Here is a 23,491-nt window from a genome sequence, read left to right on the forward strand (position 1 = left end):
TCTTTTTAAAAAGGGAAGTTTGATAAAGGTTGTAAATTTGACAGCACAGTATATTTTCAAAGGGAATATTCACTTACTTATCTCATTGGGTTATTTTTTAGGACCTGGAGAAATGCTCAGCTGGGAGAGGCTATGATTGAGACTCTTGAAGCACAAGGACTCCAGCTTGCGAAAGAGAAACAGGAGTACTTAGGTGGGTGTAAACAGGTGTCCATTAGCAGAGAATCATAGCTCTGTTATTATCTTGCTGTATGTGGCATTTTGCATAGTGATGTAATAAAAAAGGACAGGTGTTATGATGAGGAGTCCCTTTGTGGCACCAGAAGGGTCCATGTTCCTTTCTTCTTTTAAGAAGCTTGAGGCCAGAAAGTGATCTTCTTCCTTTCAGGCCTTACTACTAATGACCTCAGTTAAGCGGCAACTTCTGCAAAGGTATTATGGCAGGAAAGAAACAAGGGCAGGGGTAATAAATGCTTCAGGAATGCAGTCTGTATGTAAATGGGAATGTTGTTTACCCTTTCATAACTGAAGCCCACAGAGTGGCAGTTGGGTTAAAGTAGTTGGGTATCCTTGATACAACTTTTCAGTGATTTATTTTTACTTCAGTGTGGCCAAAGGGGCTGCCCCATTTGGTCCTGGAAGTGGTAGGCTGTCTAACCTCTCTTTTGTTGCCCCAGTCTGAAGCCACTAGGCTTGCATGCAGAGTGGAGAAGCACAAGCTGTTTTGCTTTTCTTTTAAAACCCAGCAGAGCTAATGGTAGCTTCAGAGAGGGTATGTGTATAATTTAAACTGGATGTGGCAGGAAATGGTTAAATACCCCTAGTGCCCCTCCTCCAAGCACATTGGCAACCCCCCCCCTTGCTGCTTTGAATTAAAGGAAGAAATAAATGGGAATCTGATTATCTCCCGTGCAGCTTCTGTTTTGGCCCTGCAGTAAATAGAAGCAAGCCTGGGGCTAACCAATATGACACACAGGCCAGAGAAAACGCAAACAGCTTTGAGATCTGCTCCAGCTCTGGAATGAAAACTACTGAGGACCAAAATATACTTGCTTGGAGGTCTGTACTGCAGGACCCACTGTTGAAGTTTAGTCTTCAGTAAAAGGGGCAGTGCTTTGCTCTGAGGTGGATTCTCCAGTGAAGCTGTTTTGTCTCCTGCTTTCCATGGGACTAGTACCGTGTTGAAGATGGGACCTTCAGAACTGATGGAGGCCTCAGAAGCACAAGAGAAAAGAAGCAGAGATCCACAGAGTTCCTTCTTTGTCCCAGGAAGGCTCTGCAAGAAGACATGCCTCAGTAGCTCCTTCTTGAGGACTCCTTTTCTGATGCAGAAGTGGCTAAGTCCAGGTTCTGGGCCACACTAACATCTGCCTATCAAAATCTTCTGACTTCCTTATATGTGTTACCATACGGATTAAGAACATCTCCAAATGCATGCCTGATTTCCAGAGTGAGATATAGGGAGGTTGCCAACTTCTGAACTGGCCCCTCCAGCTGACCTTTTAAATGTGAGCTTAATGGGAAGTCATTTAAATGTGAGCTTAATGGGAAGTCATTTACCAGATGATGCCATTTACTTTCATATATAAAAAGTGACACCTGCCCATTTCCACATATTAAGTCTCTATTAAGTGGACAATTTTTCCAAGTTTGCTACATAGAAGTTACTTCCATAGGCTGAATCTCTTACCGCTTCCATAATATGGATAATGAAAAAGATGTAGTCTAGTCCCATTCCACCATCAAGACATGCCCCTCCCCATTGTACTGCCATGCACAGTACAGGGGGTGTGAATGCCACAAATAGATGTGTGGTCATTGTGCTCTATGAAGGGATATTTCTTTGCCAGCTGTTGATGATTCTTAGTAGCTACTGCTGAAGTGATCTTTTAAGAAAGTCTAGACACCAAATTCCTAGGCATGAGCCCTAACAGAATTTGAACAGTGGCATATGGAATGCAGGTATGTGGGAGTTCTGGTACTTAGAAGGTGGTTCTGTGGTGGTTCTGTTACTTATTCTGCTAACTAATAGTTTTTTGTGCCTTGCTTTGTTGGCTGTAAATTCTCTCCCATTGATGTCCACGGGATCATCTGGAATGCAATGGGGAGTGCTAGTCCAAAGAGGGCAATCACTACATATGCGGGATGTATTCCCAGGGAGGAGTGTTGAGGACAGAAAGTATTTCCAAATATGGAGTCTCCCTCAGCCACTGTAGCCACAATGCAGCCCGAATGCTGTTCCTGGGGGACAAGCCCCTCCCCCAAGGAATAGCAAGAGTTGAGAATCATGCTCCCTTCCACCTCTGGAGATTTTCTGTGTGATCTCAGCCACTGTATTTCAGACTATTGTGTGTGATTCTGGGTAACTAAACCCTAAGGTTAGGAACTTAGTCTTCTGAGCATCTGCTTGTCTTCTACTCCTTCTATTGTTGAAAGCTAAAGAAAGACTATTGCCACCTGACATCTCTCCCTTTGTGATGCCTTCAGTCATGGCAAATTGGCAACACTTATAGGATGGCATAGTAACTTGGAACATAGGTTGAGGTGCTTGGCCTGATTCCTTGGCATTATTTTGGAAATTTGACAAGTTTCCTGGAATGTGTGCTTACATCAAGAAAGCAATGGCCAATCTGTAAGTCTGGGTTTAATGTAGTTTCCTGTAGTCCCAAAATAGGCTCTCAAGCAAGGGGGAGTTTTGGGGTTCCTGGTAAGATGAGATTTTATGCAGTTTTATTATTTCCTCCCATTGTCAGCTAAAGTTCCTGCAACATCTTCGGCACCCTTGGCATTGGGTGACCATGTGAGGATTCTACTACCTACCCTTGAGCTGTTCCAAAGGACCCCCCCCCCCCACACACACACACAGTTGCTAGGCAAACTCAAGGGTGGGAACCAAGGAAAGGCTGCTTTATAATGTGCATTCCCCTCTATTTAGCTGGCAGAGTCAGAGTAAACCTTCTCTTGTCCTTGTCCAGTGTGCACCTCTTGCTTTGTTTCTATGCATACAATTAAGTTGGTGATGCTTGATGGGAAGATTGTTAGGTTTCCTGCATTAGTGCACACTGAAATCCTTTGAAAGAAGGCACTGGAGACCAAATAATTGTTATAATTTATAATGAATTTGGCAGGAGACATCTAAAAGACAAAAACTCATTAAAGTAATTTCATAATAGCAAATCCTCAAACTGGCACAGAGTGACCCACAAGCAAAACAGTACTTTTCAAGGCCCACTCATCTCAAGGCCGCACAACCTTAAATGACTTCTTCCACTGATGGCTGCTTTCACTTTTCCCTGTATGTCTTGTCTGCAGATAAGCTGATGGAGGAGACAGAGGAGCTGTGTCTGCAAAGGGAGCAGAGAGAGGTTTGTTATCTTTACTGAAAGTGTTTATTGAAGACCTGTATGTTGGTAAGATTCCCATAGAATACAATGGAATTGGATTGCATCCACTCTTCCCTCCCCACCCCAACCCGTAAGAAGTTCAGTGTGGAGGGGCAGAGCACTTAGAGAAATCAGTAGGAGTTGATGTCATGGTGACAAACCAAAGGGACTCATTGCCCACTTGTGAGAGGCATGCTTCAGTTTGGTCACTGGGGATTTTCACATTACCGTTCTTCTCAACTGGATGTTATTAGCTGACCCATTTTCAAGTAAAGTGATACAGGGAAGGAGGTTCACATATCAGGTTTTCTTCTGTTAATGATTTGTATCTGAAGCGCTGTAGCTACTTTAAACAGTGCTCTCTCCCATTTTATGATGCACGATCTTCCTTGGAAACTTGTTTATTTTGAATGTTCGAAGCTGAGTGTTACAGCACTATAGCGGTACCATTGTGATGGAAGTGAGATTGTGTCTGTTGTTATTTAGAAACGAGAGGAAAGAAGTAGTTCATTGGCGTGCAAGTGCTCAAGGCATCAGTGATAGGTGTGACAGATGTTGCTTCTTCCCTTTTGTTCCTGAGTAACAATCACCAATCTCACTTCCAACTCAATGGTCAATTGATCTCAGTGGTACCACTCTAGAGCTATAACGCTCAAATTAGAACATTTTTTTAAAAGCCTCAGAGGAAGATCATGCAGCAAGAAAGGGCAGCGGGGAAGCAGCATTGCAGGAAGCACTACAGACATTTTACACAGCACGCCACAGTGATTCAAAACTCCAAGAAAGAGGTGGAAAATGGAAGAAAGCAGTTTTTGTCAATTGCATCTCAACCATGCTTTGCTAACCCAACTGAAGTGGGTTTGTGTGATCAGGTGTGATCTATGATTCTAGGTAAATAAATTCCATTAGCAGCTGGCTACTAAACTGGGTCTGTCTGAAATGACAGGAAAAAAATCTGTTAGCAAGCAGTTACTAAAATGGAAAAACCCCATTGTTTCGTTGTTTTTTGGATGAAGGCAGAGCTAACACTTGTTAAGAAGTGAAGCTGTCCTGAGATGCCCTCATTGCATTAAGTTCAAACATATAGCACTCCACTTCCCCAAGTGGTAAGAAGTTTCATTGACAGCACCTGCCTGGATCCATGTGCTTTGGGGAAGAGTATTTGCTTTATTTGCCAATTTATTAGTAGAGCAAAAAGGCAATCCTACAGAGTGCCAGCTCTAGTACTGTGCATGTATGGGAGAGATCTCATGGTATCAAGGTGCTTCAGCCAACTCACAGCAGAGCCTGCCTGCTAGGTCTCTTCTAGCATCTGGACGGCACTTTCTTTCCACACAGATGCTAACCTGCTTCTTCCCTTAAGTGAGGGAGAGGGCAGCCATCTCCTCTAACCTGGCACTTGGCCTTAGCTGTCTCCTGAGACTTCAGGCACACTGAAGGGATATCTGCACTCACTAGCAAACATTACTCTGCTTTTGTCATGTAAATAGAGAAGCCACAGTGATAAGGGTACAGAACAGCAACAGTGCTTTTCTTGTCGAATGCTGAATTCTGCAAATTTGAAACAGAACTGGGCTTGCATAGCTCTATGATTTCACCAGCATCCCCCAACCCCTGGAAATAGTTTGCATTTTGATAAAGGTGTCTTTATTAAAACTTATTAGGGTGAAGGATGTTTGTCTAGTGCCTTTAAACACTGGAGGGCAAGCCAGACTGTTTTCTTGAAGCCCTGGCTAAAAGGTCAAATGGAGCCAACGTTTCACCTGCTAGTCTGTGTGCCTGAAACTTAGTGGCCCTTTGGAGGTGCTCTCTCTCCCCTTCTTCCCTTTTAGGCTTTGGAACACCTCAACCAAGTCTTGGAGGCAGAGAAGCAGCAGTTTGAGGAGGTGGTGCAAGAGCTGCGCGGGGAGCAAGAACAAATTAAACGGTAGAGTGCGACAGGAGGCAGGTGACAAAATGGGTCTTTCCACTGGTGTTTTTCATGGTACCTATCTTGGCCAGGGTCACCTCATTTTGGTGCTCCCGAGTGCTGTACTCCTGAGCTGCTCCAGGGGCTCCACACTAGGCTGCAATGTGGCTCTGCAAGCCTGCCTGGGAGCCTGGCGGAACGAGTGGGAGGTGGTTGCCTTCTCCTGAGTGAGGCACTCTGGAGTGTCACCACTGCACCCTGATTTACAGCTTGGTGGCAGCACAAGGATGTGGGGAGGCACTACTTCTCCTGCGTCACCCTCACCACTGCCAAGGCTTCTGCCATCCATCTTGGGCCCAGGCAGCAGCAGCATGGAGATGGGAGATGATGAATAGTGCAAACCAGGCTTGTTGCTCTTTCCATGCACCAGTCTCAGCCAGTTTTGCATTCCAAGGAGTTACAGTCAGGCCCCTATGTAAAATACTTCTGCTTTCCCTGTGAATGAGTTCTAGTTTTTTTATGGCCTCTGTGTGCCACACTCCATTAAATCTGCACATTATACTCTGCTCATTGTTCATGAACACTTTCCCTTGATTTGGTAACTGGGCTACCATCCTTCAGTACCAGCCTTCAGGTTTTTCACTTAAGAAATTGTGCCTACTTCACACACAGACAGATGTCTCTCCCCTCCTTCTGTATATTTCACTGTGCATCAAGATATATCTGTTAATGGATGGCCATCCATCTATACCACAAAGTGCATTGACCAGCTGTCTGAAGGCAGTGACAGATTGGCTCAAGCAGAGTCAGCTGAAGTTGATTTCAGCTAAGATGGAGGTCTTCTGACTGGGTCAGTGTTCCCTAGATGAAGTGTTACAACTCTTGGCCCTGGAGAGGGGGTCTGTTAACAGCTCTGACCTCTGTGAGGAGTCATGGCATAACCTTGGAAGCCCATGTCACAAGCACTGGCCAGCAGGCATTCTACCACTTTCTCCAGGCACAGCAATTAGCACCCTCTCTATCAACACCCAACCTGGCTGCTGTGATCCATGCAACAGTCACCTCCAACTCACTCTATTCATGGTGACCCTTGTGCCTGACCTAAAAGTTACAACTGATCCAAGACACAGAAGCCTGACTCCTTACTTGTACTGGGTGGAGAGAGCACATTCGACCAGTGCTCACCCAGCTGCATTGGTTTCCAGTTGAGGACTAAATCAGGATCAAGGTACAGGTACTAACCTTTAAGGCCCTAAACAGCCAGGGACCTTTGTACCTGCAGGACCGCCTTCTCCCCTATGTCCTTCAAAGAGCATATGTTCGAGTCTAGCATATGAGATTTGCTAAGGCTGTGGTCCCCAACCTTTTTATTTTTTTTTTATTTTATCACCAGGGACTGGTCAATGCTTGATCATTTTACTGAGTCCCGGAGGGGGGGTACTTTTTTGCCAAGGGACATCGTCGCTGCCTGAGCCCCTGCTCCACTTGCTTTCCCACTGGTGCCCCTGACTTCCCGCCACCCGCTGGGGGACGCAGCCAGCAGCAGTTGCACAGTGCCACTCCGAGGAGGAGTCCCATCCATGGCAGCTGCCGGAGAGCACCAAAAGTGAGCCGGTGGGCAGAGTGGCAGGGCAGCCCCCGAGGCAGCAGCCGGGGAGGAGGACAAGGAGGAGCCGCGGCCTGGTACTGACTGATCCACGGACCGACCCCGGTCTTTGGACCGGGGGTTGGGCACCACTGTGCTAAGGTCTTTGGCCCAAACAAATAAAGCTAGCCTCAACCAGAGCCAGGGCCTTTTCAGCCTGGGGGAACAGCCTCCCAGGTGAGAGCAGGGTCCTGTGGGCCATAAAACAGTTCTGCCCGTGGGGGCAGCCTGGTCCATGTGGCTCTGTTGCTTAAAGGGGCTTTCTTGGGCAGTCAGCCCCAGGGGCTGAAAGTTCATGGAAAGTTCATAAAAGTTTGTCATTTGCAAACATTGCTTCACGAATCACCCAAAATTTGTGATAAATTTTAGTTTGTAAGCCAGTTCATGTCCATCCCTAGTGTGTAATGCAAAAATGCAACTACTGAGCCATTACGAAAAACTGATGTTTGTGAATGCCATTATGGTACCCTAGGCATAGAAATGCTGCCCAAAGACAGAAAGCCACATTAATACTAATGCAAACAGGAGGTTTGATCAGTATTTGCCCACAACTGCATTTGACTGGTTGTCTCACAGAGAACTGGAAATGACAGCACGGTCTCTCAAGGGAGTGGAGGAAGAGAAGAAAGGGCTTCAAAGTCTGACAGATACATTACAGCAAACACTGGAAGTAGGTGTCTGATCTTTTTCTCCTTGATTGGCAGCCTTTATGACCTGGACGCTATTATGCTAAAGCATGTTAAAGAATGAGCTCCTGTATGCAGAATGAGAACTGAAATCTTTAGAACTGAAAGGGATAAAAATGTGAGAATTCTCTTTATGGCAGGGAGCAGGAGGGGCACGGCTTATTGCCTTTTTCTTCTTCTGCCCTTGTAAAATAGATGCTTGGGATTGTTTCTCAGAATCTCTCATTTATCAACCCCTCCCCCTTTTTGTTGTTGTAAGATTAGAATCTACTGTGGTCTTGGTTGCTATCTCGTTTCCCAGCATTCTTTATTTGCCTGGTACATTCATTTATGTTCCCATCACTGCATCCCCGCTTGTGAAAACTTAATCAGCTGTTCAAAGGTAGATGCAAAAAGCATTAATGAGGTGCAGAAAAGGAACATGCCCTCGAATTGCAGCTGAATTGCAGCGATGCCACCATGGGGCATTCCAGGCAAGAGTCAAACAGAGGTGGCTTGTCATTGCCTTCCCCTGCCCAGCAACCCCTCCCCCCCATGTTCCTTGGTGGTATCCCAACCAAGCACAGAACATGGCCAGCCCTGCTTAGCTCCCAAGCTTGGATGGGCCCAGGCTTAGCTGGGTTATTTAAGCAGCTAATATGCAGAAGCCCTACCATTAAAAGAAAAAAAAAAGGGGGGGGGGAAGCAACGCTAAAGATGTAGAACTGTATTAAAGCCTGTGCGTATTTTCAAAAAATAATTGCCATACTTTCTGTCTCAGAATTATTGCTTCCTTCTGAGTTTGTTTTCATGACGTTATTCTTGCATTATTTAAATGCAAGGGCTGCCAACTTTCTTTGCATTATTTAAATGCAAGGGCTACCAACTTATTTTTTGGGGTAGGGCATTTATGCCAAACAGCTGAGTGACCGACAGAAATTAAACAGCTAAGGTTCCTATCCCCCCCCCCATCTACAGAAATGTAACCTCCTTAATTTCTGCTTGATAGCAGGATGTTAAGGTCTCAGGAGCCCTGATAGGGGGCAAAATGGCAACTCTGCTGTAGATAAACACAACTGGATAAGTGAAAGGTTTGCTTGAAGTATGTGCAAGACTGGGATAAGGAAGGGAAGGAGCTTGACCACTGAGTGTTTTTGTGGCCACAAGGAACTTTCCTTGGAAAAGCAGCGGACCCTGGAAATGCTGGAAGAGAACAAGAGCCACTTGCAGCCCCAGACTACTGCTGGTGAGCAGACGGATGCCGCTGGATGCCTGCAGAGCAACTTGCACCAGATTGAGGAGAAAATGCATCAGCTGCTAGAGGAGAAACTCCTGGCTGAGAAAAGGTCAGAAGGGGGAGAGGTGGGAGTGATATTCCAGACAGAGATGTCATATGGCAATCTACAGGTTGGATGATCTGGAGGACAGCAAGCACAACGGTGTTTGTGAATGCAGATCTCTCTCAGATTCCCATTCTGCTCCTAGTGTGGAAGATCCACTTCTACACCCTTTATGTTCTCTGATGAAATCAAAGGCATAGCAAGTAGGGTAGAAGTTGTCCACTGCAGGCTGGGAATCTTCTGGAGATTTGGGGGCGGAGGCTGGGGAAGGGAAAGACCTTAGTGGGGTAGGATGCCTCTGAGTTTGCCCTTGGAAGGGAATGATGGCTGAATCTGGAGATCTGTTGTAATTTGTGGCACCCCCTGGAGGCTGACAACATACGGGTGTCCCCCCTCCACACTGTCTACCTGTTCTTCAGCACACCTTTTTTAACAGCAGGAAATGGACCAGGGGCAGAACCCCAGCTGCCGGGCTTCCTTCAACAGGTGTTTAAGAACATAAAGACAAGAAACTCCAAACTTGATGATAACACAAGGGCTGACTCTCTTTTCCGCCTCCCGCTGCAGAATGAAGGAGAACGAGGAGCGTTTCCAAGCGCTTGAGGAGGAGCGGGAGTTCTATTCTTCCCAGTCCCAGGCCTTGCAGACCTCATTGTCTGAGCTGACTGCTGAGAAGCAACAGACTGAGAAAGACCTCAAGGTACTGGTTGGCCAATCATGAGCTTCTGTACTGAACACACCAGGCAGCTTCTCCGCCTTTATCTCTCTCCCACAGCTGGAGAGACATTCTAATCCTTATCCATGGTTCTCTTATATATTTGTGAAACTGGCCTGGGGGTGGAGACCGCCCTCCCCTGTCTGAGATGGAATAGGGCCCTCCCTCTCCACCTCCCATTCTCCCTCCTTGCCCGCTCGAAGGGGGGAAAGATTCCCTTCCCTGTAACCCACATAGCGCTCACAGAGGCGGCAAGAGCACTTGCCAGGCCCCAGGGAAGCCACCACGGTGACGGTGGGAGGGGGGAAGGTTCCCTTCCCTATGACCCGGCAAGTACTCCCGCTGCCTTGCAGAGCCGGCGACAGTGCTTGGAGGGCCCCAGGGAGGCGGCTGCGGCACAGGCGGCCCACGGGGGCCTGGGGGGGCCTTTCAAAGCCCGTTCTTATGCTGCTTTGCCGCTAGTTTCTCAGTAAAAATTACACAGAATAGATGTATGTTGCGGTGTGGGAAATGCAAGGGTTTTGGATCTTTTTCCTTGCTTCCCTTCCCCAGCAAACCTTTCCAGCCTTAGGAAAGTTTATTCTCAGGGTGTGTCTCACAAGGAAGGGCAAGGAATCTGTCTTCATCTAGGGTTTCCAGCTCTGGGTTGGGAAACACCTGGAGACTCTGGGGGTGGAGCTGGGAGTTGGTAGGATTGGAGGCAGGGAGGGACCTCAGTAGAATATAATGCTAAGGAGTCCACCCTCCAAAGCAGCCATTTTCTCTAGGAAAACTGATCTCTTTAGTCTGAAGATGGGTCAGGAGGCGAGTTTCTCCAGGCCAGGCTGGGCATAGGGACATTATCTGGGCATGGAGCTGGGGTCACTGTGGTAGGCAGATAGTTGTGATTTTCTTGCACTCTGGAGGGGGTTGGACTTAGATTATTCTGGAGGTACCTTCCAACTCTTGGTGTAGTGGTTAGGAGTGCAGACCTCTAATCTGGCAAGATAGGACCTCTAATCTGGCAACCCACCGCCCTCCTAGGGGCAAAACAATGTGCCATTATAATCAATTTATTTACGATCCATTGACCAATGAAGCAAAACAATATAAAATCAGGATGCTTCATTTTGTATGTGTGGGTGGCCCCTGCCAAATTTCTGTGAAATTGACGCCCCCAAGGGCTAGCGATAGAAAGATCAAGATCAGGTATCAAGCCTTGGATTGCCACATGCTTCCGAACACCTGCAGGGGCTCCAGTCCTGCTATCCTGGTGGCAGGATGGATTAGGGATCCCTGAATGGAGGAGCACAAAGCCGGGGATACGCTGAGGGATTTGCAGCCCAAGGTGACCAGCCTCTCCACTGCCTCCCTTGGTGGGGGTGGGGGAATATCAGATGCCAAGGTAGGACCAGTTTGCGAGCTGGCATTTCTCTGTGGAGGCCCCACCCATGGCCCCACATCACTGAGCCCCACTGAATAAAGCAAACAAACAAACAAAAGGGAAATCCTCTTCCCTTCTCACTGTACCCCCCCCCCAAAACACTTGCATGGCATTTTGTCCATGTGGGTTGTCATCCCCCCCCCCCCCCCGGAATCAACCTTTCAAGTATCAAAAGAAAATACAAGGGAAATCAAGGCTCCTGCTTGCTCTTTGTTGTGTGATCTGAGCTGTGGTTTTCTAGGCAGTTTACAAATTCTAAATGCTACAAAGCACTAACAGCTATAGGCTCCCTGTGCTGGGATAGTCGAAGTTCCCTTGACTGATAGAGGAGTCTGGAGAGGAACACCCTTGGGTGCTTTGAAATTATATCTCCCTTGGTTAAAAAAGCAACAACCCTACACTTTGTTTCTTTTTTTTGAAAAAACCCTTGCCTTTGCCACTCCACCTTGACTTCTCTTGCTCACTCCTCTGAAGCTTCTCACCATTGAGCATGCACAGTCCTTTGCCACATCTGTTGGCCAGCCCGGGGTTGAATCTGTCCTGGTGTGTCACCTGCTACAACTTTATCTTGCATCTTAGAGCCAGCATGGGGTCGTAGTTCAGAGCAGTGGCTTCTACTCAGGAGAACTGGGTTTGATTCCCCACTCCACCTCCACTTGCAGCCAGCTGGGTGACCTTGAGCAAGTCACGGTTCTCTCAGAGCTTTCTCAGTCTCACCTACCTCACAGGGTGCCTGTTGTGGGGAGAGCAAGGGAAGGAGATTGAAAGCCGCTTTGAGACTCTCTTGGGTAGTAAAAAGCAGGGTACAAAACCCCAGCTCTTCTCTTCTTATCCTGGGCAGCAACTCCAAGCCCGGCCCTGGACCCGGAGCATTTCCAACTATGTGTACCTTTTCAGTTTCCTGGGGAATGGACACAGCCTGCCCTAACGGTGTATGCTCTTGGGATTCACATGGCTCCAGAACCGTGTCAGCCATTGTAAAGCATGCTGCATTTTGTTTTGTCTTTGGGAGGGACTTTTCCTCTGGTTTCTTTGGTCCGGTTGTTTGGTTGTGGACTGTCCAATTTCCTTCCCGCTCAGGCAGAAGTGAAGGTGCGTATGGAAGTGGAGAAACGCCTGCAGGAGGCTGAAGAGGCCCTGCAGAGTCTTGAGCAAGGCCTGAATTGCCTCTACCGTAACAAGGAGAAGGAAGAGAAAATGAAAGCGGACGTCAGCAATCTGAAAAGTAAGTCCACCTTGTTTTGTGGACTGCCGGGGAGTGGACCTTACAGCTTCAGCCATTGCCTGAAACAAGATCAGCCATTGGAAGCAGATGCCCATCATCGGGGAGGTCACTGAAGCAACGGGACCTTGCAAGCCAGTCTGCTGACTCCTCGGTCCCTCAGGAGTGTTGCTTGCTGCTGTGGCATTTGATATCACACAAGAGTAGAGGAAATCCTGGGGCATTCTAAGGCAGGGGTGTCTGGCTAGCTCAGGAGCTACTGGCAGCTTGTTGGCAGTGGCTGAGGAGCTCATGCTTAGAACAAATCTTTGCACGATCTTTTATCTGGGTCTTATAAGGATCCTGCAAAGATTTGTTCTAAGCTTTTCCCCCCCAGAGAATCTTTCCTGGGCAGATAGGAAGCTTCTTGGGCAGAACAAAGCTTGGCATCCTGCCATGGGTGGGGGAAGCAAGATATGTGTTCATTACTCAGAAGTGGCTGCTCTAACGCAGTGGTTGTTGGGCCCTGTTCTCATTAATCATTCCTATGCTCTTTGTCAGCATTGCCTTGCTTTTCTCCTAGGAATCATTTGAAGCCTCAAAGCACAAATCCTCTCCCCCTCCTTCCTCCTGTCTATCGCTTTCCCAACTGAGCCTCAGCTGCTCAGAGAAGACCGTTATGGAGAGACCGTTGTGGCTTTTTGGCACAGTCTGGGCTTGCCATCCAATGGGAGCAATGAGAGAGGGATCATGTTTCCAGCTCAGGCTTCCCACCCTGTTCCCACTTCAGCCACAGCTCAAATGGAGTGCCACAAGAGAGACAGGTCTGCTGCTCCTGGTTCATGTGTCCTAATTTCTAATACCCCATTGTCTGTGTGCCGTGAGGTCAGCCTGCTGTGTGCTTACACACTACTATTAGGGGAGGGTGACGGGACACATAGCACGACGGCATCATTTACACATTGTGTGAGAAAGAACAGAGGGCCCAAGGGAGCCTGAGCTTTGACAGCTCTGTATCTCTTTAAAACTGGCTGGCTCATAGCTGAAGAACTGGTGTTTTATGCCCCACTTTTCACTACCTGAAGGAGTCCCAAAGAGGCTTACAAATACCTTTCCCTTCCTCTCTCCCCAACAGACACCCTGTGAGGTAGGTGGGGCTGAGAGAGCTCTAGAAGAACTGCTATATGAAAACAGCACTAAGAGAACTGTGACTGGCCCAAGGTCATCTCACTGGCTGGAGGAGTGGGGAATCAAACCCGGTTTTCCAGATCATAGTCTGCCACTACTACATCACACTGGCTCTCAGGGCATTCCTGTAACTCCTACACATACATGTATCTAACTTCACACCGAAATGGGAAATTCCGGCAGATGGACTGTGGGAAAGAAGGGCTAAACTGGTGAGTCCTGCTGGATCACCCCAGGGGTCCAGCATCCTGATTCACAGTTGTCCTAGAACAAAGAAATGGAGCATGAAGGCCAAGGAATTCTCCTGATGGCGGCTCTTAGCTCTGGTATCCAACGGCTTGCTGTTGACAGCAATGGAGTGCATGTGGCACATCAAGCACAGAGATCAGGGTTCAGGTCCTGCCTGTATGCTCTGGTTTTATTAAAATAATACACCTTCCCTAGAATCACAGAATCATAGAATAATAGAGTTGGAAGGGACATCAGTCATCTAGTCCAGGGGTCCCCAACCCCTGGTCCGAGGACCGGCACTGTTCCGTAGATCAGTCGGTACCGAGCCACGGCTCCTCCTTGTCCTCCTCCATGGCTGCTGCGGGAAAGCAAGCAGAGCAGGGGCTCAGGAAGCAGCAGCAACATCCCTTGGCAAAAGACTACCCCCGCCCCCCCGGGCTCAGTAAAATTGTCAAGCATTGATCGGTCCCCAGTGATAAAAAGGTTGGGGAACACTGATCTAGTCCAACCCCCTGCACTATGCAGGGCACTTGAAACCTGAATGGGCAGGCATGTGTATAAATATATATGTGTATGAAGATGCCCTGTAGTGAGTCAGGCCATGGGCCAAGCATTGTAGGCCATGGTCTACTATTGTAGCTTCCACAGAATAATCAGATCTGTCTCTTCAAAGTCTCAGGCCTCTCACATCATTAACTGATCTTTTTTTCTACTGGAGATTGAATTTCTACCGGAGATACTGGGGATTGCATTCTCCTAGTCCTTCCCTGCCACCATGACAACTGCATTGCCTGCAGCTGACAAAGGGAGGAAACATGACGAAAACAAGTGACTTTTTTACAGGCCAAGAAGATATTTCAGTTCAAGGCCATCACGGCTATGCAGGCTTAGACCTACTCATAGGATGGCGTCCGGGCCCCAGCACTCAGAGACTGGGTCCAGAGATTGCCTGCCAGGAGCCCACCTCTCAGGCAGGGGAAAGGGTGCACGGCAACATCCCCCAGGGCCTCCACACTCACCTGGAGAGTGCAGGGGCGGGAAAGCGAGCCCCACCATCACAAGCTGGGCTGAGGTGGCTCTGGCCAGCAGGCCACTCGATGAGGGCAGGAGGAGTGTCAGAGCCACCAGCAGTGCCCAACAGGAGAGAGAAGTGGGGTCAGCTGGCATGGGTGGCTTGGAGGAGGCAAGGAGGGGAGCAGCTGTGGGGTGTCTTAGCATGCCATCTGGCATCTTGGGAGCGCTGAATGGATCCTGCGTAAAACATACCCAGGTTGGGACTCTTTGAGTGAGCCAGCACCAAGCCCCATTGAGGCAGGAACTGCGTGGGTGGCTGGGAGGGATGAAAGGAGATCTTGTAGAGCAGGCCAGGGAGGATGAGGACGAGCCCAGCCCAGCGAGAGAAAGAGCGACCTGCAGCCAGGAGAGTCCTGCAGGAGTGGAGGAGGCAGTCAGGTGACATCAAGTCTCAGGTCTGCTAGGAGTTTCCGGGGATGCCACAGCAATGGTGGAGAGCGCCTGTGGCCCTCTAGGGAAGGGGTGCCTGACAGATCCTTCCAGCAGGTTTCAGGGAGCATTTACTGGTGACAAAAATACTTCAAGGAGGCGAGCTGAGCAGGATACAACCAGCTTCTATAAGTTTTTGTGTAATGTTATTGATGTTTTGATCCGACCAGCTTGCTTTTGGCTGAAAGAAGAGAAGATGTTTAATTTGTAATTCTTTGTGTGCCATGTAGTCTTTTATTTCTATATAGTGGGCAGAATCCTGAGCAAAACAACCTTTCCTTTTAAAAGAATGAAGCTGTTTTGGAATGACTCTTTAAAAACATGTTCTAACTGTTTGCAAAAGTATTCAGGGGGCTTCTTTTCTTTTTGCAAATTCAGAAACATGACACGTCCCTTCACCTGCACTTCTTCCTTTACTGATCCCAGCTTGACAATCATTCTCTTTTTGACAACATACCTTGCATACCGTAAATCCAAATACTGGGTTCAACATATACAAATAGTGTATTTTGTGCAAAATGCACTTGCTTGCATTTGGATTTGCTTTCACAGAATTTCAGCTTTCGTGAGATACAGTTTGGATTTATTCTTGGATTATTCTTGGATTTTAATGCACGATAGAAACATACTTTCTTAGTAATAACAGAAAAGGAAATGCCTAGTACAGCTCAGAGTCAGAAGCCAAAATACTATGATTTTTGTGACAAAATACTTGTATATTAATAGCAGTAGGCAAAGGAAAGACACCTTGAGAAAGACACTTTGAGAAAGGGTATCAAAATACAAGTGAAAACTCATTTGTGAGGATGGAGGTAAAGAGGCAGTAGAGTAAGATCTAGAAACATCAGATGATGGAACTGGTATAATTTTGTAAAAGGAAGAGAAAGATCAAATGCAATAGAAAGTAACATAAAATGGAAATTGACATCACTTTGTTTCCTGAGAGATTTACACAGGGAATTCAAAGCATGTGTTATAAGAGCATTCTGCATATGTTCAGAAGAACTTTCTAATTGCTTTACATGCTCTAGTCATGAGCTATCCCATGCAAAATAAGTTCTGGAGCTCAGCCCTGCCATGCTTACTGTCCAATTCAATTCTGAATCCCTCCCCTTTCCCCTGATATGTCACAACTATCTTGCAAAAGAGGTTGTGTTTAAAAAAAAATCTTTTAAAGCAGGTTCTTGCCCCAGGGAAATTCTGTCCCAGAAACCTCCTAGAGCCAATTAATTGGTGATCAGCAGCACACGAAGGGCTAGGCAAGCTCCCCTAGCTGAGAACATCTGTGGAGGGAGGAATTTTCTGAGAAATGGCTCTTCAAACAGAGGGACACCTGACTTCTGCCTTGCCCTCTGGAGCTGAAGTGGATGATATTAGTAGTGCTCTATAAACTGAATCCTGATGCCAAAAAAAGTGCTGTCTGGCACCTGGCTACGCAAATTCTGCTGCTGATTACCCTGAAAGTGTTCTATTTCTAGAATACTGAAAAATGGCACTTGACTGTCCCCTCCTTTAATATATTGAAGGTAAAATCGCAAAACTGAGTCTGCAGAATTCTCAGGTGCACTCTCCTTGCAAAAGTTCAAACGTATGTTCTGCACCCCACCCCCACATTCTCAGCTATGGCTGCTGTGGGGTTTAGGGACCTTAGGTACATGGACAAGAGGTAAACGACTAGGTTTTACAGACTATATTTAGGATGGTTGCATTAAAAAGTCACCTATCAGATTACTGAGGTAGGATTTTAGAACATTCAAAATAGGAAGCTCTAGAATTTTTCCAGGTTTATTTATTCTGATAAATTGTTATAGTGTTGTTATTATTATCGTTACCATTGTTGATATTTGATTCTATTCAGTATGTAAAATTGAGTCTGATGTACAGTTACTTCATGTTCCATGTGAACTGCCCTGAGCCTCAGAGGAGGGCAGTATATAAATGTAATAAAATAAATAAATTACTTAACCCTCTGCAAAAATTTTATGTTGGCTCGAAGGGAAACCAGCATGCCTCAGAACAGTGCTAATGGTGTCTCCGTTCCTATAGAATTCTTTGAGGAATGTATTCGGAATGCTGAATTAGAAGCCAAGATGCCAGTCATCATGAAGAACTCTGTGTACCTCCAGAAGGCTGCCACTCGCAGGATAAAGAGCTGCCGATTTCACCGCAGAAAAGCCAGCAACACTTGGAATGACGGTAGGTCCCAATGGAAATCCCCCCCCCCACAAATGGATATTGATCCCACTAGGGAAAATTGATAGGCACCATATTGTTCCCCCACGCATACACAAACACGTCTATTGAAGCCCATCATAGCCCTGGGGACGAATGTCCATCAATGTAAACCCTTCCCCCCCCTTCAGTGCTGGAGCCCTGCTCCTGCTGGTCTCCCTCTCCCCTCAGCAGGCACAATCTGATCACATGTAGTTTGTGCCTCCAGATACTGTAGTGAACGGGAACATCCTCAGTTTGGAAGAACAAACAGGAAGATGTGGCCCGTTGGGGTGCTTTTCGTCTAGCAGAAGAAGGCTGCAAGTGCCCTTCACTCATTGCAGCTCTTGCACTAATAAGGAAACACACCATTGAAAATTTTGGGCAGCCTTTGGAAGAGAGCCAATTGACTGAAAACTAGACATCTTTCGTTAAGTGACTCTGATACTTTACAGCTCTTTGGAGCTTTTATGTCCTGCTGTACATGTTTTATATGTGTTAAGAATTGGTGTGAGTTAAAACCAGACCTTTGAAGAAGGCTCTATAAGGGCCACAATGCATTGGTCTTTTAGTTCACATCCTGCATAGCATACTGGTTTGCAATAGCCTATGGGCTGGATATATGTTTTTAATTCCTTTTGTTGTTTTTAAAAATTGTGCACAATAAAAGTAATATAATTTAAAGAAGAATACAGACATTCAGCCTTGGGGACACAAGAAACGGCGGAGCATGCTACTCTGCCACAACAAATTGGCAGTGGCTTGGTGCGGCTGCTGCCATGCATAATTGGCCAAAGTGGCTGACAATCGCTTCCTCTTCCTCTTCCTACAACAGACTCCCTGTGAGGTACATGAGGCTGAGTGAGCCCTGACAGGACTGCTTGGGCAGAACAGCACTATCATAGCTGTGACTAGCGCAAGGTCACCCAGCTGGCTGCATGTGGAGGATCAGGGAATAGAACCTGCCTCGCCAGATTGGAAGCTGCTGTTCTTACCCACTGTACCATGCTGGCTGGCTGTTTACCAAGCTGGCACACGGCTTAGACCTCAGTGAACGTTTGTTGATTTGATAAAACATTTCTACCCCATTTTTCTTCTTGGCTCCAAGCAGTTAGCAGATAATAATTAAAACATCACAGATTAAAACTAAAGAAGTCTCCCAAATAACTTTCTTTGTGTGTTAAAAGCCACATGCCCCCTTGTAGCAATGAGAAGCCACTTTTTTTTGGGGGGGGGGGGTGAAGGTGAGACCGATATGGGCCTAGACTGATTTTGTGAGGCACTTGTTTTTAATTTTAATATGTTAGTATTCACTCTAGAATCTTTGTTGAACTTAAAGGTGCCACTGGACTTAAAACCTTGTTCTGCTGCGTCAGACCAATATTGTGTGTGCATGTGTGTGCATGTGTATGTTATGCACCCAGTGGCCAGCAGGAAAAAGAAAAAAAGTGAACACAGTCAGAGATGGGATGACCATAGAGTTTTCAGCCATTCCTAGAGAGGACATACATCACTTCCAGGTTTTCCCAGAAATGACAACAAGCTTTCACTGACATTCAGCTTCCTTACATTCCGCCATCAAAATGGCAATTTTCTGCCCTTTAAATCTGACCACAAAATGTGAGACTCTTTGCCTTAACACTTACCTGACAGTGAATCTGCTGAATTCATTTGGCACTCCCAGAGATTCTAGCACTGAAACCCAGAAGATAACCAGATTCTGAAGGGTCTGGCTGGATGAACTAATCCTTATTCTATAGTCTCCACACTGAGTGATATCTGTGCTTTCCTTGTGGGATGAACCTTGGCATAAGAGCTTCTTTTTTCAAGGCCACAGGGGCTTCTTGTAAGCCTTGGATCTGGTTTGGTTCTAGTGTGACTATTGTGTTCTGTTGTTTCAGTGCGGCAGTCACAGTCATCCATGTATGCAGAGGCTGAAAGCATAGAAGAGCTGAAGCAAGCTGCCAAGAGGCTGAGCCAAGACCAGGGCTTCCGAGAAACCATCTATCAGATCATGACATCACGTCATGATGCCTCCTTAGGCAACAAAAAGTGAATACTTGCCTCCTCTAGGGAAGAGTTTCTGCACTCATCTTGTCATCGTTAAGCTCAGCAAAAGCCAAATTGTTGCAACTAAAATCAGCAGTGGGTTGTCAGTTGACCATCTGTGTTTTGTTTTTTCTTCTTCCCAGGCAGTGAGGAGATGGTGAAGAGACCATTCTCCATTGTGGCTAGCCACCATTCCTGGAGGCAGATGACCTGCTGTACCCACTATACCTTGTCTACTTTGCCATCTACTCAGTTCCATTAAGAGGTGTTTTGTCAAGATAATGCAATCAGTGTTAAAGTGAGCCAAATACTTTAGCTGGGACCCATTATTTAAGACTACCAATAACTGTGAACCAAATGGTAGATAACGTATCGTGATGGATATCCAGCCACAGAGACTATGCCACATATAGTCATCAATACTGTGGAGAGAAGAAAGATATTGTTCCTGTGCTTCATTAAATTTCTGATTAGGTGCCGTTGGGTGGTGGAATTCTCTATCACAAGCATGGACCAGTGATGCTACCATGTGTTTGTAGAGTGTGAGCTTAAACTGCTGACCTCACTTCCTTGCTTGTTCCCTCATCAACTGAAATGTGCTTCATGTTGGAAACTGTAATTCCCAGGATGTCCTGATTTTAACATGTCAGGTCTCATGGGAATTACATTTCACAGTATGCCTCAGTTGATGATGGAACAAATAAGGCATCAAGGTAGATACAAGGTGGGAGTGCCTTCCTTCCTATTTGCCAGTTGACTGGCCTGCAACCCACTGCCTCTGTGGCAGAACAGCAGGTAAGGTGAGTTGTGGTTGGAGACTTCAGGAACCCTTCTGATGTGACACCGTTGAGAGTCCTTCTTCCCACCCCCAGCATGCATGATGAGGCTCAAGATAACCCAAGCTGTGACCCTGTTTATTGATGCATAGCTTGGGTTTTTTAAATTACAAGGCAAACCCTGAATGGAGTTTTTATGAGGGGAATAACAGTGCTATTTTAAATGCTATGTAGAACTCCTATTTCAGTTTCACTTGCAGCTGAGTTGAGTGTGGTCGAGGAATCCTTCACCATGGCACAAACATTGTGCAAAACCATCTATGTTCTCATCTGATAAAAAAATCATCTCTTGAACTTCTCTCTGTTTTCTGAAAGAAGACGAGATAATGAGAGTCCTTCAATAATTCTAGGTGATTCCGGGCTTACCATCTGCTTAGCAAGTGTGGTGAGGTCAACTATAAGCCCAGGTCTTGATACCACCTTGGCAGAAATAGGATATTGAAGTACTGTAAACCCAGAGAGAGAAACCAATCAGGGAAGGAAAAGCAGGCCCAGAATTTGCCAGCTTCCTTGATAGTGCATTATTTGAAGCTTCTTTGTCGATTGTGTCATGTAAAATGATTGGTACAGCTGCTGATCTTCATTTACCTTGAAACTGTTTAATTACAGTAACTAGAAACTGGAGCAGAATAATATTTGTGCTGCTGCCTGGCCAGGACCAAAACACAAGGCATAACAGTCACTTCCCTCTTTCCTCATCTCTGCCATCTAATGGGAGGGAGATCCAAAATGTCTGGTAGATCTCTGAGAGGAACAGAGATCTTAGGTCTTTAGTAACTATCATGAGATTTGAGGAGCACTAGCTCTCTCTAGTGGCACTTGGTAACAACACAACTGCATTACAAAGCCTACAATAAAATGACATTAAACTACACTTATAGGTCCTACTTGTTTGTAACAATTGAATAAGAGGATCACTTATGCCAAAAATAATTTCCATGAGAAACAAGCAATGCCTTCAACTTAAAGCACGCATGAGGGGGCTTCCTTTTCCTTCCTTGGGGCTACTAGAGATATCATATTCATGTTGAACCCAAGGCAGCTCCTTGACGGAATAAGACTGTGTGCCCAGTGTGGGATTGGACATTATGTCCAAGAGTGGAGTAGTGCCTGTGTCAGGTGAGCCGCTGACAGCACTCTTAAACATAATAGCTGCGTCATGCAGTTAGGGTTCTGGATTGGACAACCTAAGACATGTGGGATTGGCAGTTTGGCATGTAGCTCAGTAAGGCTTTTGCCCATTTCCCCTCTTTCCAGTCCTGCTGTGAGTCTACCACACTTGGGGGGAGGTTCTGAGGCCTAGTGCATTCAGGGTGTGTTAGTGTGCATGTGAGAGGGATGCTTGGCAAGTGGGATATAGTCTGTATGTCTTGTGTTGCCTGTATCTGTTCTAGATCATTACAGTAGTTTAAAAAAGAACCCCCTGTTCATTTTGTGGCCTGTGGAGAAACTCAGGCACACAAAAACCCCTGGGTTTCCTAAAGAAATGCCAGAGCTCCTGAGAGTTCAAGAGAAACATGATTTCTTAGGGATCTGCATAGTCATGCAAGTGTTATCTGACAAAATTCATTAGGTGTTTGCTGTTTTGCCTGCAGTGGAATTGTAGAGTTCTAGAAGGTATATTATCAGGCAACAAAACAGTCAAGAAAACTCCACAGTTCATACTCAAATATTTCATTGGCTATCATGGGGTCGGTTGAGGGGGTCATGGCCAAAGCTGCACTCCCCCACATGCAGCCAGAAGGGTGACCTTGGGCTGGCCACAGCACTGATAAAACTGTTCTGACCGAGCAGTGATATCAGGGCTCTCCCAGCCTCACCCACCCCACAGGATGTCTGTTATGGGGAGAGGAATGGGAAAGCCACTGTAAGCCACTTTGAGTCTCCTTCGGGTAGGGAAAAGCGGCATATAAGAACCAACTCTTCTTTTTTCTTCAACAATGTATTGCAGGATTCTCCCCACTAGTTCCTCATTGCACCATACTTGCCTCCAAGCCCAAATCAGAAACCATGGCTTGAAGTGAGCTTCTGGTTATGATTTGGTGGCACACTATGGTCAGTGAGAACAGATGTTTGCCTGATCTGGACATTGCAGTACACAGTGGATACAGAGAACCAGCAAATATAGGAGGGAGTGGCATGTGTCAGTTCCTGATTTTACCGTGACATTTTGGCCGTGATCGCACTAGAGGCATTCCTTGTCTGCACACATTTGCTATTTAGGTTAGTTGAGTGGCAGATGCCTGTTTCTGGACTCTTGCGTTCTGCCTCTGGGCAACTGTTCCTGACACAGCTGCAATCTGCCCATTGCTTATTGGCAAAGGAAATTGATAGCTGTGACCAGGGTAGAGAGATGGCAACTGTGATCATAACATATGGGTGGGAGGAGAGCAGACTGTTCCATTTGCAGCATTCAGTACAGAACAAGTATGGAGTTATTTAATATCAACCCAACAAAGTTGTACTCGGATGGGCATTGCTGTTGTTAAGTCTTTTACCATGCAGTATTAGTTATGTAAGAAATAAAGTCGACATTGTTAATAATGTGAGTGTCTGTTGGGCCCTGGTATAGTATGGATTCATGCACCATCCTGCCAGGTTTTTACACATTAGTGAGTTAAGTGAATATCACCCGAATGTTCCATTATACCCTTTGAAAAACTGTGCATGAAAAATGTATTGTTCCTCTCCCTGCCTCCCTTCTGCATGGACTCTGCTATGGGCACAGCAGCAGGTGGCCAGGCTTGCCATGGTGGTGCTCAGCAAGGGTGGCAGCTGGCCGGCCATGTGGCTAACATGGCAGATGGGCAGGAGAAGAATCTCCTCTTCCTTCGGCTTCTCTGGTGCTCCGGGCAGTTTCCAATGCTCCTTGGTAATGGGAGGCAGGCAAGGAGGGAGATCTTCCTTCCACCAGCTCTTTGGCTGGCTGACGGCCTGCCTCAGTTAGCGGATGCCACTTTAGCAAACTATCAGCTGTGGCACAGGCAGCGCAGTTGGGAGGAGGATCAGAGGGAAAGTATGGTTTACTCCCAAGAGAAACAAATACAGTTGCCAGCCTCCAGGTCCGTCCTGGGGATCTTCTGGAATTATAGCTCATCCCCAGGCAACAGAGATCAACACAGATTAAATAGCTCAACTAGTAGAGTACTTACCTTGAGAGTTCCACTTTTTCATTTATAAAATATTGTTCTC

The 23,491-nt window shown here is 46.6% G+C and overlaps 1 protein-coding gene across 1 annotated transcript in view; it reads left to right on the forward strand.

Moving 5' to 3' along the window:
- PLEKHD1 (pleckstrin homology and coiled-coil domain containing D1) overlaps window positions 1–23,075 on the forward strand; it is a 42,888-nt gene extending 19,813 nt beyond the window's left edge. The window contains exons 5-13 of the mRNA XM_077322601.1: window positions 102–193; window positions 3,313–3,365; window positions 5,216–5,310; window positions 7,514–7,607; window positions 8,770–8,948; window positions 9,510–9,642; window positions 12,161–12,305; window positions 17,250–17,399; window positions 19,316–23,075. Of these exons, the coding sequence (XP_077178716.1) occupies window positions 102–193; window positions 3,313–3,365; window positions 5,216–5,310; window positions 7,514–7,607; window positions 8,770–8,948; window positions 9,510–9,642; window positions 12,161–12,305; window positions 17,250–17,399; window positions 19,316–19,470 (1,096 nt within the window). The 3' untranslated portion in view covers window positions 19,471–23,075. The remainder of the gene's footprint in view (window positions 1–101; window positions 194–3,312; window positions 3,366–5,215; window positions 5,311–7,513; window positions 7,608–8,769; window positions 8,949–9,509; window positions 9,643–12,160; window positions 12,306–17,249; window positions 17,400–19,315) is intronic.
- Window positions 23,076–23,491: the final 416 nt, after the last annotated feature.

This window comes from Paroedura picta, chromosome 2, assembly GCF_049243985.1.
Source record: "Paroedura picta isolate Pp20150507F chromosome 2, Ppicta_v3.0, whole genome shotgun sequence".
Lineage (NCBI taxonomy): Eukaryota > Metazoa > Chordata > Lepidosauria > Squamata > Gekkonidae > Paroedura > Paroedura picta.